The sequence below is a fragment of the Pongo pygmaeus genome, chromosome 10 (genome assembly GCF_028885625.2).
Source record: "Pongo pygmaeus isolate AG05252 chromosome 10, NHGRI_mPonPyg2-v2.0_pri, whole genome shotgun sequence".
In the NCBI taxonomy this organism is placed as follows: Eukaryota; Metazoa; Chordata; class Mammalia; order Primates; family Hominidae; genus Pongo; species Pongo pygmaeus.
Genome location: NC_072383.2, coordinates 7,194,288 through 7,211,338, shown reverse-complemented (window position 1 = coordinate 7,211,338; position 17,051 = coordinate 7,194,288). Strand labels below are relative to the sequence as shown.

Sequence of the window (17,051 nt, the reverse complement as noted above, 5' to 3'; positions counted from 1 at the left end):
TTCAGCCCTGGCAGTTATGTTAAGCAGAAGCTGAGGAGATGGGGACATTTTACCCCCTTCCCAGCTGCCCCAGAGGGTCTCAAACCCAGGGCTGATTTCAGGTTGCCCTGACATGGCCATCCCTATTCTATGTCCAAGTGTCATTCATGGCTAAAGCAGGCCAGGGCCCCAGGGCAACAAAACTCCTCTGTCTTCTGCCCGCTCCCACGTGCCCTCCTCTGCCCCAGTGTTCCTATCATTACGTCCCGGGCATGGAAACCCGGGCCATTCTTGGACCAGGGCTGTGGGCTGAATGAGGGCAGGAAGATCCGGGTCAATGGGAGAGGACAGCCCAGAAAAGAGAATTCACCACAACCTGTGGTCTCCCACTGCTTTGGTAGGAACCTTGTAAACACAGCAGCAGCCCCCAGGAAAGTCTTGGAAGAAAGGAGAAGCTGATCAGATTTAGAGACTGAGGCATCTAGAGGGCCTCCAACCGAAGGCTCCCCTGGCCCTAAAAAGTCAGACTCCCATCTCCTTAGCCCTTTCCCTCACAAACCAGCAGGTGGCACCACCAACAGGGATTTCAAAACCAAAATTAAACTAAAGTGGAAACTCAGATCTTTTGTTTATGCAAATAGTTCATTCCCTCCAACATTCCTCCGGGAATGGTCCCCCCTCCACTCCACAGAAAACCCTCCCCTCCCTGCTGTGCGTGACGCAGCCTCCCTCTGCACACAGTGCACGAAGACGCTGTCAGGAGAGCCCAGGATTCAACACGGGCCTTGAGAAATGTAAGGGTGATGGGCACCCAGGTGGGAGGGAGAAGCTGGGGGAGAAGCCAGGGCATGGGAGGCAATTCAGGGAGACAGGAACACCCTTCTCTCTTCACACACCTCATCAATCCCACTGTGCACACGCGTGGACACACACAACACACACCCCATCCCTCCTCCTAGGGATCAGAGGAGACCTTATACATAGAAGCTCGTGCCATGGTCCTTTCTTGCCTCTGGGCTCACGGCAGGGAGCAGCGAGAGGAGGGGACCCCTTGCCCAGGAGGGGACACTCTGTGCCTGTGTCCCACACTCCACAGATGGTTTCTCCCAGATGCTCTTGCTGAACCTGTGGGAGCACTTTCAGAGATCCACAGGTGGAAACCCTCACCCTCCATTAACTGGTCCCAAGCCAGTCCTATTCCTGGAAGGGGAAGGGAGGGATGGGAGCGGGCAGGGGAAGAGGCTGGAAAGGGAGTGTGAGGGGAGTGTGGTGGCCTCTGGACTGGACGCTGCCCTGGGGAGTGACAACTATGCAGCAGCTGCACAGGCCATCCTCCCCACCCACGCACCCCTGCTGAGAACATGTCTGTGAGGTCCAGTGTGGGCAGAAAGGAGAATGCCCAGCGGTATAGCCATCTCATCCCCTGCCACGGCCACTGCCCACCTGACAAGAGTACTGAACCCCTCCAGCTCCAGACACTCTCTTTTGTTTCAGCAGGTGGCTCTTGCACCTCCTGGCATCAGCACTGTTCCACAGGGCAAGAGACCCCATTCTCATCCCTCAGAAGTTATTTGGGGAGGTGACTTCCCCTCTGTTCCCCAAGCCTTACCCCAACAACTTTGAAACAACCACTGTGATCACAGTCCCCACAGGATACAGGGTGAAGCTCGTCTTCCAGCAGTTTGACCTGGAGCCTTCTGAAGGCTGCTTCTATGATTACGTCAAGGTAGGGGCAGCATGGGCGGGCGGAGCGGAGACAAAACTGGGCCCTCTGGGATCTGGGACCTGTATGGCATGCACAACCCCAGACACAGCCCAGCCCCACAAGAGCTGATGGCCAACGGCCTCTATGAGAGCCCGGGGATGCCCTGGATGGGTGCTCACTGGTGTAGAGGCCCTCGGTGAGCACTGAGGGGAGAAGCACAGAGAAGGAAAGGGACAGAACCCACTCAGGAAATTCACCATCCACTGAGTCAGGAAAACCTTCCCCATCAGCTGTCTAGCTGAGAGTCTTTGGGAAACCACCGTGCCTCAGCTTCCCTGTCTCCAAGGAAATGATTGACATGGCTGCCTGCTTCAACAGGAACACAGGGACGTGAGGAGGAGAAATGTGGGCTCTGGCAGCACAGGAATAGCCTTCAGCAAGGACAGTGTGCTCAGAACCCTCACCTCTGTGACAACCAAGGGTACCTTCCTGAGCCCATCTTTCTATATCCAATAAAAATGAGATTCAGGACCCAAGCAGAGCCCGGGAAGGTCCAATAACTACCATTCCCAGGAGACACCTGGAGGTATGCACAACTAACATTGTGGCTGACTGCCAGTTACTACTTGAGACCATCACTACAACAGTTACTAACGTTACTACTTGAGACCATCATTATGATACTGAACAAAGGAGGACAAACATAGAAATGAAAACTTAAGACAAAGGAAACTGTTTTAAAGAAAGAGACCAGGGAAGAAGAAGAGGGCTCCCTGCTTCTAGTGAGCAAAGGCAGCAGACGCCGAGCTTCCACAGCCCTTCGTATTTATTGGGTAGAATGAGCAGGGAGGAGGAAGTAAAGATTGGTCAGCTACTTGATTGATCACACGTTCATATTATTACTAACAGGCTTCAGATATGCCCTGTAGATAATCACAAGAAACACTACGCTTGGGGCATGACTGCCCTCAGCATTCCTTCAGAGCGGCAGACGCAGTGTGTCAGTTTGCCAACATCCTGCATTTATGAGAACAGTTTGCTGTTTACTCATATTGCCTCCAGTGGTATACTGAGTTGATCACCACCCTCACTTTTTCAGCCTCCAACATCTTTTTAATTGAGTAAAGGCAATTCCAGGCTGTGCAGCCTTGGTTAGTGGTTTTTTCCATCTTCACATTCAGATTCAACTGGCTCATGGCTCGCACTGCAGGAGCCGGGCCCACAGCTGGGATACATGGGTCTCTCCAGTCTCTGGTTCCATGGCCTCACACACCTTGAGGGCACCCACACAGTTTGTTCATTTTCTGTGAAAACACAAGCATACCCTGTCCCCACATTAGTAAATCATCCGAAACAAAAGCAAAGGCTTTTGTGGCTGTAGCTGGGAGGCATGCTGTTACTGAAGCATCTGCTCCACAAGCTGTAACTCAGCTTCAGCCTCTTTGGTTAATGACTGCGGGGTAAAACATTCCACTGATAATGAGACAGGCTCTTCCCAATCAACAGAAGGCACAGAGAAAGCAAATCAAGGCTTATCTTCTCGTGCAATAGCACAGCAAAGATAACAATCTTCAAGATCTATTACCACGAGAGACCAATCTCTTGCTCCCATATCCATAAGCCCATAAAACTTATTTCTTCAATTTACACTGCACAAGTGGGTCTATTAGATGCTGTGAGTTGTGATAGATAAATTTCCCATGTAGTTGTACTTCCAAATCCCTGATTCCCTTGTTTCTCCTTTCGTGGAGAAGGGTGCAATTTACAGGGAATAAGCAACAGTTGAGCAATATATTCTCCCTGGTTCAAAAATGCAAAGATCTTATGCCATTACCATCTGAATTTCTCCTTTGTAATCCAAATCAACAACTCCTGGAACCATAGCAATGCCCTGTAAGTTAAGACGACTTTTGCCTAAAATTAACCCCATGTTTCCTCTTGGCAAAGGTCCCCAAAACTAGTGGGAATCTTGGTGGGTTTTTCTCCTCCAACTAACGTAACTCGTTCTCTGAGGGAGAGCTAATCCTGCACTTACAGGTGTTTCTGCTACTGGAGGGAGCTGGAGTCAATGAGCCTCCAGAAACCCACCCCTGAAAAGGAGTTGTGGCCCGGACGGGGAATGCCCTCATTGTTTGAGGTGCCCAGGTCCAGGCCCCCTTCTCGTTTCCCTACCCAGGGGTGGGGGTGCCGTTTTGATGCAACTTTGAGCAGTATTGATTAGCCCAGATTTCCTTTATTGCAATAAGAGTAAAGTCCTAGCATTTTTTTCTGTTGAGAGGGGAACTGTGTTATAAGATCCCTTCTGCCCAGAGGTCTGACAGCATTCTCCTTTAAAACATCCAATTTTTCTACATTTACAACACTTTCTCACTTTAGGGCTCAATCCTTGGCTTCCTTTAGATCTGTCAGCTACCAAATTAGCCATTGCCCGAGTCAACACTGCAGAGCAATGAAGCTCTGTTCCTACATCTTGACAAGCTGAGAAAACCTCCCAAGTCCTCTGCACATCTCACAGGTGCCAGCGCACGTCCACACAATCTATGAAAACCAAAGCCAAAGTTAACCTTTCTGTAGTCACAAAAGCAGGTGGTACAAGCCAGTTTTCATCCTCTCTCTCCTGTTCACCACCCTCAATAGGTGCCACAAGTAGGTGCAGCAAAAAATTCTCTCAAACCCTGAAATAATAACAAAAAGATGGTACTTACCAAACTCCAAACAAAAGAGAAAAGAAATAACCAATTCTTCCACATGTTACCCTGATTCAAAAACTTCCTGTTCTCTGTACCTCTTTAGAGCACTGACCTTATATTGCTGCTGGCAGACTGGTAACGGTGTTTCTCATTCATCTGGTTGGTTTTAGTTTTTTATGGGCTTTAGTTTTTCTGCTCCAGCAGACCGTCCTCACTCAAGTCCCTATAGGACCCTATCTGTCCCTGCAAGTTTCTGCCAGTCTTTGCTAGTCTTTCTCTATCCCTGTCTTTCCCTGTATGTCCCTATGGTCCCTGTTAGTTCCTGCAAGTTCCTGCAAGTCCCTACCTATCTCTATTTGTCTCTATCTCTATTTATTTCTATTTATTCCTACTTATCTCTATTTGTCCCTGCAGGACTTTTAAGGTTCCTTCAGGTCTCTGCTTGTCCTTGATTGTCCCTGTTTGGGTGCCACTTGTGGCTGACTGCCATGATTACTGCTTGAGACCATCACTACAACAGTTACTAATATTACTATTTGAGTCCATCATTACAAGACTGAACGAAGGAGGACAAATGTAGAAATGAAAACTTAAGACAAAAAGAAACTGTTTTAAAGAAAGAGACCAGGGGAAGAAGAAGAGGGCTCCCCACTTCTAGTGAGCAAAGGCAGCAGACGCCGAGCTTCCACAGCCCTTCGTATTTATTGGGTAGAATGAGCAGGGAGGAGGAGGTAAAGATTGGTCAGCTGCTTGATTGATCACAGGTTCATATTATTACTAATAGGCTTCAGATGTGCCCTGTAGATAATCACAAGAAACACTACGCTTGGGGCATGACTGCCCTCAGCATTCCTTCTGGGCAGCAGACGCAGTGTGTCAGTTTGCCAACATCCTGCATTTATGGGAACAGTTTGCTATTTACTCATACATCCTCCAGTGGTATACTGAGTTGATCACTACCCTCACTCTTTCAGCCTCCAACATAACATGAAAATGGAACGTCTTTCCTGCCCAGAGGACTTGGCGAGTGTGCAGTGTTGGGGGAGGACATTCGGTGGCAGGGGCAAGAAAAGGTTGAGGAGGCTGTGAAGAGGAAGGAAGAGGGATGAGGCCATGCCTCCTGACACTGAGACTGGTGGGCTTCAGGGCTTATGTTCACCCAAGGCCATCAGGAGTCACTAGAGGTATGAATGGTTTGATTAGGCCTAGGTGGAATTGGAAGACAGAAAATAAAGCAGAAATGTCTGGGCTCTGGGAATGAGGGGAGGGTAAAGGCTGGGTACAGACAACCAGGACTCCAGGGGAACAAGCCATAGGAGGAGGTGGGGATGGAGAAGGACCTGAAACCTGCCAGAGGAGCAGAAAACAGGGAAGGGGTGAAGTAACCAGTCCAGGACAACATGTAAAGAGTGAGTCAGTGGGAGACTTGGGAAACAGTTGAAAGTCACATAGGGAAATTTGCAGCAGCTGAGCCCAGCAGGTAGTGACCGGCCGGAGCCATTGTGGTGCATGATTCACTCGGGGCGAGACAAGGAGAACCGTCACTGAGCGACCATGTGCACCACTCCACAACAGGTCTTCTTCCTACCCCCTGTCCTTCTTCCACCAGATCTCTGCTGATAAGAAAAGCCTGGGGAGGTTCTGTGGGCAACTGGGTTCTCCACTGGGCAATCCCTCGGGAAAGAAGGAATTTATGTCCCAAGGGAACAAGATGCTGCTGACCTTTCACATGGACAACTCCAATGAGGAGAATGGGACCATCATGTTCTACAAGGGCTTCCTGGCCTACTACCAAGCTGTGGGTGAGTAGCTCCTCAGGGATCCCTTTTCTCTGACCTCAGCCATATTGAATGGGGGCCAAGAAAGGGAATCTTGAAGGCAAAGAAGCTGAAAGCCTGGCTTTCCTTGTTCCTCGCCTCAAGAGAGCTTTTCCTAACGAGGCCTGTCAACCTGGGCTCTGTCCCCATGGAGCAGTCCCCAGAGAGGCCTGGAGGTCCAGGTGGCCTAAAGATGCCTTTGTCTTTAGGCCTCTGGTGAGTGACCTCCCTAAGATCAGAGCCACTACTCAGGTCTCCCAGCAGAAGCTTAACCCTCCTTCCTGAATGCCTTCCAGACCTTGATGAATGTGCTTCCCAGAGCAAATCAGGGGAGGAGGATCCCCAGCCCCAGTGCCAGCACCTGTGTCACAACTACGTTGGAGGCTACTTCTGTTCCTGCCGTCCAGGCTATGAGCTTCAGAAGGACAGGCATTCCTGCCAGGGTGAGCCAGAGTGGTGTAGCAGGGAGGCAGGGGTTGAGCCAGGGCTTCCTGGGCCAGCCAGAGTGCCCCCGTGATGCCCTGCGGCTCTGCTCTCACAGCTGAGTGCAGCAGCGAGCTGTACACGGAGGCATCGGGCTACATCTCCAGCCTGGAGTACCCTCGGTCCTACCCCCCTGATCTGCGCTGCAACTACAGCATCCGGGTGGAGCGGGGCCTCACCCTGCACCTCAAGTTCCTGGAGCCTTTTGAAATTGATGACCACCAGCAAGTACACTGCCCCTATGACCAGCTACAGGTACAGCCGTCCTACCCCTGAAAGACCCCTTCCTCCCCTTCTGTCTGCACTTGGCTCCTCTTGTCCCAACTTCCTCCTGGATCCCCTGGCCAGCTGGGGCAGGAATTGGCCAACATCACCCATGGTCTGGGTAAGTTCCCACAAAACTGGAATTGGGTCATGGGGATCCCTTTTCACCTTCCCCTGAAAACACACATAAGGCAGGATTTCATCACCACCACCACCACCCTACTACCCATTTGGCCCTGTGTAAAAAAGTCCAAGCTGAAAAAAAAAAAAAAACCCTCCTCCCCTACTAGATCTATGCCAACGGGAAGAACATTGGCGAGTTCTGTGGGAAGCAAAGGCCCCCCGACCTTGACACCAGCAGCAATGCTGTGGATCTGCTGTTCTTCACAGATGAGTCGGGGGACAGCCGGGGCTGGAAGCTACACTACACCACCGAGAGTAAGGCTCCCTGGAGGCCTCCCTCGATGGCCAGCAATGGAGAAAAGGTGGGAAGAAGGAAGGACAAGTGGCTCTGAAATAAATATGCCCTATGGTCTCCCCAATAGTCATCAAGTGCCCCCAGTCCAAGACCCTAGACGAGTTCACCATCATCCAGAACCTGCAGCCTCAGTACCAGTTCCATGACTACTTCACTGCTACCTGCAAGCAAGGCTACCAGCTCATAGAGGTAAGAGCCCAGGGCTGAGGGGAGAAAGCCGGCCCAGCACCCCAGGAGGAATTCGGGTGGTGGGTTCACAGAGGATTTAGTCTCACCCCAGCTGGAGTCATAGACGTTTCAGCTGGAAGAGTCTCCTGGTCCACCAGCTCACAAACTTGCTGCACACTTAAAACAGAGAGTTTAAAATCCTGGAAGATTGCTTCAGCTCATTCATTCAAGGACCCTGTGAATAGCCACTGCACTCCAGCCTGAGCAATATAGCAAGACTCTGTCTCTAAAAATTAAAAATAAACAAATAAATAAATACTGAAGTCGAGAGCCCCCAACAGAGACCTGATTCCATTGATCTAGAGTAGAGCCTGAGCAACAAGATTATTTAAAGCTACCCAGGTGATTCTAATGCACAGCCAAGTTTAAGAACTATTGCCCTAGTCCAATAACTCAAGAGAGCTGAAGGAACTGAAAAGGCAGGGTAGAGATGTCGTGATTCATCAACATCACATAGCGATTTTGTACGGCAGGGACTAGGACCCCAATCTCCTGCCTCCTGCTCCAGGGCTCTTTTACACATGTTGGTGGTCTCACCCTGGGCCCACCGTCCTGTCCTCAGTTCTGCAGATTCAGGAGGGAATATGGTTTTATCCATTGATCAATCTCACAAAAGCTGTTCTCTGTCTCTCTGGACAGAGACCCAAGACTGGACATCCCATCGTTGTTCAACAGGTCCACAGAGAACACTTAATCAGAATCAAAGAAGAGACCTATGATATGTCCTTAAGTCATAGTTAATTCATTTAATGCACACTTTAAGTGTCTACTGTCAGGCACTGTCCTAGATGTGGGAGGTTCAGTAAAAAGAAACCCACATAGTCACACAGCCTTTGTGGAGCTCACATTTGAATGTTGCATCAAGTCGAGTTCACCTGATGCATTGTTCTTTACTCCAAGGTGCTTCCAGCTCCATCAGGAGGATTGGGTGGGTGTCCTGGGTTCAGAAGACTAGAGACTCACAACCTCTTTGCTCCTATTACAACCCTCCCTTGCCTGCACCACCCACTGCCCTTACTTTTGCATTTGTCATTTCATCATAGAATTTAAAGCAAGTCACACCGTTTCTCACATTACCTACATTTTACTCAGACGTTCTAGTTCTCATACACATTCTCTCACAACCAGGGCTAACTCTATGGAATGATTTTTGGTCTTTTGGGGGTTTTTTTTGTTTTTGAGACAGAGTCTTGCTCTGTCTTCTAGGCAGTGGCATGATCTCAGCTCACTGCGAACTCCGCCTCCCAGGTTCAAGCGATGCTCCTGGATTCAAGCTACTCAGGGGCCTCAGCCACCCGAGTTGCTGGAATTACAGGCATGCACCACCATGCCTGGCTGATTTTTGTATTTTTAGTAGAGACAGGGTTTCTCAATTTTCCCAGATTTGCCTCAAACTCCCGGCCTCAAGTGATCCACCCGCCTTGGTCCCCTAAAGTGCTGGGATTACAGGCGTGAGCCACCACACCTGGCCGATTTTTGGTCTTAATAAAACTCATTCATATTATCCAGTAACTTTTCATTTCAAAGACTGCCATTTCCTAGTCTTGTCACTGCTCAACAGCAACAGCACTTCACATACATCAATGTCTGCAGCACCCTTCAAAGCTACGAGGTGGCCCTAATATTTTAGGGAAGGCCTCTGTCCTTAGGAAAACTGCAACCCAGGAGAGATAAAGTGATGCAGGCCTGGAGGCAGGGGACACCAGCAAGAGAAACATGGTTCTGCCCTGGAGCACAGGCTTTTGTTTTGATACAGAAAACACTCAAACGTGGCTTGTGATTTTTTTAAATTACAAATTGTGGGATTCAATTGGACCTCAGTGGGAACAGGCCACAGTCTAGAGAGAGGATGATAGGGTCTGTCAATTAACCCTGCTCTGACTTGCTGTGGTGTGGCTCAATGCTCCTGTCTGTAATGGGCTGGGGAGCCACATGCATGGGGGAGCTACATCCATGGGGGAGCCAAGAGATGTCTTTGTATTGCTTCCCACTCCTGTGTGGAAAGGGCAGGAAGGGGACCTCCATTGCCTCTTGGCACTGATGGCACCTCTACCCTCTGCTCAACAGGGGAACCAGGTGCTGCACTCTTTCACAGCTGTCTGCCAGGATGATGGCACGTGGCATCGTGCCATGCCCAGATGCAAGAGTAAGTCACAATTCAGGGATATGACCCTGGGGACCTCCCACCTCCTGCCTTGAGGACCTGGGCCAAGAAAGAAAGAGGGGTCCAGACTAAGCCTCATTCTAAGAGACCCTCACCCTGACTTGTCCTTTGATGCCTATGGCCCATCTCAGGAATCAGTGAGCCCTCATCTCAGTGGGATGGATGGGCTCTACCCAGAATTGAATTTCATGCCACCGAACTCCTGTCCATTGCAAGGGCCCTCCCCACTGACTATCTTTTCTAAGCTTCTCAGCCTGCTCTGCGGGTAGACAACTCACAATCTCCCCACTGAAGTTCCAGCACAGTCATTCTCAGCTCTCACCCTGCCCTGTGTTCTCTCCAAGTCAAGGACTGTGGGCAGTCCCGAAACCTGCCTAATGGTGTCTTCCATTACACCACCACAATGGGAATGAACACCTACAAGGCCTGTATCCAGTACTACTGCCATGAGCCATATTACAAGATGCAGACCAGAGCTGGCAGCAGGGAGTCTGAGCAAGGTAGGGACCAATGCAAATGGAAATTTCCTCCCTTCCATCCTATTGGGACATCCTCTGAGATTTCTCCCAGTAGAATCCCTAGGGAATGCATATTAAGGTACCTGCCAGGGCACTGGCTTCAGGGGCCTGAATTATAGTGCTAACAGGAACCTAGTAGGTTTGAAGAAGGAGGCATCTGAGCTGATGCAAAGAAAAGATTCAAATTGCATAAAGAGCTCACTGCCACCACATCATCCCCACTACCACCATTGTCTCCACCACACCCCCACTGCTACCATCACTGCCATCACCACCACTACCGGTAACAACACCAGCATCATTACCAACAGCATCAGTGCCAGCACAATCACCACCATCACTGCCATCACCACAATCAACACTGTTACCATTACCAACACTACCATCACCACTACCATTATCACCACCATTACCAACACCACTATCACCACCACCATTACTAACACCAACACCACCATCACCACCAACACCATCATCACCACCATCACTATTACCAACATCATCATCACCACCAACACTAACACCACTTCCATCATCACTATACTGTTACCAACAACACTACCATTATCACCACCACCATTACCAACACCACTATCACCACCACCGTTACTAACACCAACACCACCATCACCACCAACATCATCATCACCAACACTAACACCACCATCACCACCATCACCACTATCATCATTACCAACACCACTGTCAACACTACCATGATTACCACCACCATTACCAACACCACTATCACCACCACCATTACCACCAACACCATTACCAACACCACTGTCACCACTATCATTATCACCAACACCATTACCAGCACCACTATCACCACTATCATTACCACCAACACCGTTACCAACACCACTGTCACCACTATCATTACCACCAACACCATTACCAACACCACTATCACCACCACCATTACCACCAACACCATTACCAACACCACTATCACCACCACCATTACCACCAACACCATTACCAACACCACTATCACCACCACCATTACCAACACCATTACCAACACCACTATCACCACCACCATTACCACCAACACCATTACCAACACCACTATCACCACCACCATTACCACCAACACCATTACCAACACCACTGTCACCACTATCATTATCACCAACACCATTGCCAACACCACCATCACCATCACCACCAACACCATTACCAACACCATCATCACCACCTCACTAAAACCTCCATCACAACCATCACCACTATCACCATTACCAACACCACCATCACCACTACCATTATCACCACCACCATTACTAACACCATTACCAACACCACTGTCACCACCACCACCATTACCAACACCAAAACCACCATCACCACCAACACCACCATCATCACCATCACCATTACCAACACCGTCATCATTACCACCATTACCAACACCATCATCACCACCAATACCACCATCACCACTATCACCATTAACAATACCACCATTAACAACACCACTGTCACCACCAACACCAACACCACAATCACCACCATCACCACCAACACCAATACCACCGTCTTCCCCGCCATCATGACCACTACAGCTAACTCAGTGAAACTCCCCTCTCCATTCTCCCCCTCAACCTGGTTGTGATTTTTGCACTTAGTTTTACTAAATGACTCTCACTCATTAGTGGGTATTTTTCTAACTTTTTTAAATATAAGAAATCACGTGCATTGTAGGTTTGAAACACACAAAAAAGGAAAAAATCTGGATTATAAATGGTATTCATAAAGAGCTGGACTTTGGAGTCAGAAAATCTCTTGCACCTTGGTTCTGGCACTTCGAAGTTATGTGACCCTGTGCAAATTATTTAAGCTCAGTTTCCTCATCCACAAAAATGAGGATAATAACACACCTGCAAGTGTCACTGTAGTGCTTAAATAAGAACGTGCAGACAAAGTGCTTAGCAACAAGCATGGCACATTTTCAGCAATCAGAAGACGTAGCTACAATTATCGTCTATGATTCCACGACCAAGATGCAATCACTGATAAGATCTTGATATATTCCTTCTGATTTTTATGTCTACTTTCACAAGCAGGAATCACAGCAAACATATATTAATAGTTAAGCATTCTGATGTTTTTACTTGACATGAAAACAAAATATATGTCTAAAGCCTCTGAACACTTGATATTTTTTCCTTCTAGAGTTGAGCCTTTGACCTTTGGCCCTTGCCATGTTGGTTCCTCCCTGCCGCTCTCCCCATCAAGCACACTCAGTACTTGCTGGCCTCTGCAACCTAGTTTTCTTACCCATCACCCCCCAACTTGATTCTTGCCTCCTCTGCCCTCAGGGGTGTACACCTGCACAGCACAGGGCATTTGGAAGAATGAACAGAAGGAAGAGAAGATCCCTCGGTGCTTACCAGGTGAGTGGAAACCCTCTCGGGCCATCATCAGGATCGTTAGCAGCCTGCAAGGCCTCAGAAGCAGCATGGCCCAGAAAAAGGAGACAGAGAAGAGGAGAGAGGAACATCCCAGGAGAAAGCGAGAGAGGGGCTGAGTGCTGAATTCAATTCCAAAATGCCAGTATTTTCACTAAGCAGATGGGAAATCAAACAACGGGAGACCCCCAGGAAGAAATAAACAAGAACAAGGGACAAGACGTGGTGTCTCACACCTGTAATCCCAACACTTTGGGAGGCCAAGGCAGGCGGATCACCTGAGGTCAGGAGTTCGAGACCAGCCTGGCCAACATGGCAAAACCCCATCTCTACTAAAAATACAAAAATTAGCCAAGCATGGTGACACATACCTGTAGTCCCAGCTACTTGATTGGCTGAGGCACAAGAATTGCCTGAACCTGGGAGGTGGAGGTTGCAGTGAGCTAATATTGCACCACTACATGCCAGCCTGGGCCACAGAGCAAGGAGTCTCAAAAAATAAAAATAAAAACAAGAACAAGGAGAAGAGCCTGTCAATAGGCCAGTGACAGAGGTGTGGGGATGGGAGGAGAAAGAGAAAAGAGACAAGTCAAAAAGAGAGGGCAAACGGGGAGCTGGCTGACCACAGAGGGAGAGAGGATTGCTTGAGGTCAAGAGTTCAAGACCAGCCTGGGCAACATAGTGAGACCCTGTCTCCACAAAAAATTTAAAAATTAGCCAGGTGTGGTGGTGCATGCCTGCAGTCTCAGCATCTTGGGAGGCTGAGAAGGGAGGATCCCTTGGGCCCAGGAGTTTGGGGCTACAGTAAGCTGTCATTATGCCACTGTACTCCAGCGTGGGCAACAGAGTGAGACCCTGTCTGAAAGAAAGAAAGACAGAGAGAGGAAGGAAGGAAGGAAGGAAGGAAAGAAGGAAGGAAAGAAGGAAGGAAGGAAGGGAGGGAGGAAGGAAGGAAGAAAAATAACAGACATGCAAGAAAAAATGTCATATTTTCAGAGAATAGATGATGACAGTGAGGACAACACAGGACACCAAAACGGAGGCAAGCCACCAAGGACTGGGAAAAGAGACCTGAATGGCTTAGGGCCACTTAAGGCAAACTCAGACAACTTCATAAATTGCTGGAAAAAAATTCTACATAAATTGTATCACATAATTATGTGATACACAATTATGTGATACAGAGCAGGTAAAGTTCATCTAGGTCCAACCTAGGTGATCAATGTTTTCCAAAATCTCTCCTTGGGGGTCTCTGTCAAGCCTTTTGGGGTCAGCCCTGCCCCACACAAACGGCCTCTGCTTGGCCCTATGAGCAGATCAAATTCTCCCTTTTCGGTCTTCTGCAGTCCTACTCAGATCTGACACACTCACCTGCAGTGGCCCCAGGATTCTTTTCTGCTGTCCTGACTTCTCTCCCCAACCAGGTGCTCAGGTGCTTTTTTGCTTTCATCCCTGCTTCCGTGCATTTTTATTCTGTGAATTTTTGTTCTAACCATCCTCTTTTATTTTTTCTGTTGGAAACCTTAAGTTCTTCTTGCTTTCTATCTAAAAGAGATCAATAAACATTTTCGTTTTATCCATGAATAGGCAGACACCCAGAAAAACCTGAGCATATTATGCCAAAAATATTTCACACTCAGTCCTCAGCAATGAAGACAAAAGAAATAACTTGCTTCCACATTAAACCTAAGGGGAGATAGATACAGAATGCAAACAGCCCATTTGGAGATGAGGCAGAATACAATGGTTACAATCAGAAGGAGCTCCTTCCTGGCAGCTGCAAGTCTTCTGTGTCCTTTGTAGTCCCTTGTAGAGGAAGAGAGATTTTATTTATTTATTTATTTATTTTTTTTTTTTTTTTTTTTTTTTTTTTTTTTTGAGACGGAGTCTCGCTCTGTCACCCAGGCTGGAGTGCAGTGGCGTAATCTCCGCTCACTGCAACCTCCGCCTCCCGGGTTCAAGCAATTCTCCTGCCTCAGCCTGCTAAGTAGCTGGGATTACAGGCACCTGCCACCACACCTGGCTAATTTTTGTATTTTTAGTAGAGACAGGGTTTCACCCTGTTGGTCAGGCTGCTCTCAAACTCCTGACCTCATGTGATCCATCCTCCCTGGCCTCCCAAAGTGCTGGGATTACAGGTGTGAATCACCACGCCCGGCCTCATATTTTGAATTTTTAAAATAATAACCAATATGCAGGAAAAAAGTCACATTTCCACAGAATATGTTTCTGATTCTAGCAGTCACTGTAAAAGAAATTTTAGAGTCCCAGGATCCCTTCTAGCCCCTTCTGGGCTGGTCCAGTTTCAAGTAGGTTCAAGTCCTCTTGACCACCGGCCATTGTCTTCCCTCCCCGGCATGAGTTGCTGACCCACCAGTCCATTTTCTTCTGACCAAAGAAAAGTGACAATTCACCTTCTTTAAAAAGCTAACTCTTTCCTGAGTTTCAGATGAAGCGGACATATGTTCCGAAGTAACTTGCAAGGTACTACGATGGATACCCTTTAAACACAATGAATGACTTTCTAGCCCCTCTAGGACCTGATGACAAGCTCTTCCCAGCTCTGAAGTCTCTGATCATGGTTCATTTAGGTCTTCTCCCTGCCATTCACCCAGAGAAATGACCTTGAAGCACAGTCAACGATGCAAAGCCCATTCCCGTCATGCCGTACAAGGCGGCAGCAAAGAGGGAAATTCTTCACCGATACCTCAGCCCATCAGCAAGGGCAGAACCCAAATGGACTGGTGATTCTCCAAGAGGGATGAACTTCCTTTTTCTGTTACTTGTCAGATTCCAGGTTAATTTTTTGCTATTGCCCCAAGTATAAAAAAAGAAGAACAATATCTCTTTCACAGATCATGTTTCTAAATCTTAATATTTCTCCAATGCCTTTTTATCTCTAGAAGAATCCTCCGGTCATGGAAACACTCTCACCCAGGGCACACTGTCAATTCCATTGCTCCTGCAATGACAGGAAGTGTGAGGAGGTGGCTATGAGGCATACAGTTCAGGAGTGACACAGTGACTTTATGCTTCTTGGTTGACAATATAATCCTCCCAGAGGCTCCCTGTTGTAATTCCCTTCAATTCTTCAGGCCCTGCAATTAGAGTTCTTCTGGTTACCTCATCGTGTTTACCCTGCAATCTAAGGTCAACTGTTGAATTTAGCCCTCTTGGTCTATGGAATATCAAAGTCCATTCTTGATGGGCCCAAACAAACCCTTTTTGGCTTCTGGTAAAAACTGCCCTCCTGAAAGCCACGTATCACATCGAACAGGTCAGATTCCCCGTCAGCTCTTCTTCTCAGACCTCCGCTTTCCTAAGATGCCCTATTAGGGCAACTGCTGTCCTAAGATAGTTCTCCTGTCTTCAGTTTTTAAAATGCTAAGTCTCTATTCTGTAGCCATTTCTCATCACTAATCATTCTTTTGGAAGAGGAATATTTTCTTTTCCTTCCCCTAGAAAATAGAAGGGAGAGTTTTGGGGTCCATCCTCACTGAGATTTTCTGCTACGTCATCTTGGTACAGAGTTCAATCTAATGAAGACGTTGTCACAAATTGATCAAAACCACCAGGAAAGCAGACAAGAGCATGCTCAATTTCTGTAGCTTTTCTTTTTTGTTGTCATAATATTGCATGATACGATGAGTATTAAAGGAAAATTAACTTTCAGTTGACATATTGAAACAATTTATACTTAAAGAAGATCTTAAACAGCCAACTCAAACTATTGTACATGGACTTCTGAATGAGATGGGGTTTTTTTGTTTTGTTTTGTTGCAGACAATGTCTCACTCTGATTGCCCAGGCTGGAGTAGAGTGGCATGATCACTGCAGCCTTGACCTCCTGGGCTCAAGCGATCCTCCCACCTCAGCCTCCTGAGTAGCTGGGACTAAGGCATGCACCACCATGCCTAGCTAATTTTTATTTTTTATTTTTTGTTGAGACAGGGTCTCCTATGTTGCCCACACTGGTCTTGAACTCCTGGGCTCAGCATTCCTCCCAACCCCACCTCCCAGTGTTGGGATCACAGGTGTGAGCCATGCACCCAATGAGATTTAATGAGCTTCTTTTTTCCTTATTTTTTCTTTTTTTTCTTTTGGCCAGGTTAGTATTAATGAATTTTAAAACCAGAATATGATGCCTTACACTGGTGACCATCACACTAATCCACAATATTCAGCTAATCTCAGTTGGAAGAGAGAAAAAAAGCTGAATTCCCTGTTTGCATGACAATTAAATTAAATGTTAGTTGCTGGATGCCCAATTTCAGTGACATAACAGCCTTCTCATCCCACTCCCCT

At 47.9% G+C, this 17,051-nt stretch overlaps 1 protein-coding gene across 1 annotated transcript in view; it reads left to right on the top strand.

Annotated features, from left to right (window-relative positions):
• Positions 1-641: 641 nt before the first annotated feature.
• The window catches only part of LOC129010371 (complement C1r subcomponent-like), a 31,392-nt gene continuing 14,982 nt past the window's right edge, over positions 642-17,051 (top strand). Inside the window, exons 1-10 of the mRNA XM_054444521.2 lie at positions 642-773; positions 1,477-1,705; positions 5,984-6,176; positions 6,488-6,634; positions 6,733-6,929; positions 7,229-7,376; positions 7,484-7,605; positions 9,712-9,790; positions 10,153-10,308; positions 12,657-12,731. Coding sequence (XP_054300496.1) covers positions 772-773; positions 1,477-1,705; positions 5,984-6,176; positions 6,488-6,634; positions 6,733-6,929; positions 7,229-7,376; positions 7,484-7,605; positions 9,712-9,790; positions 10,153-10,308; positions 12,657-12,731 — 1,348 coding nt within the window. The 5' untranslated portion in view covers positions 642-771. The remainder of the gene's footprint in view (positions 774-1,476; positions 1,706-5,983; positions 6,177-6,487; positions 6,635-6,732; positions 6,930-7,228; positions 7,377-7,483; positions 7,606-9,711; positions 9,791-10,152; positions 10,309-12,656; positions 12,732-17,051) is intronic.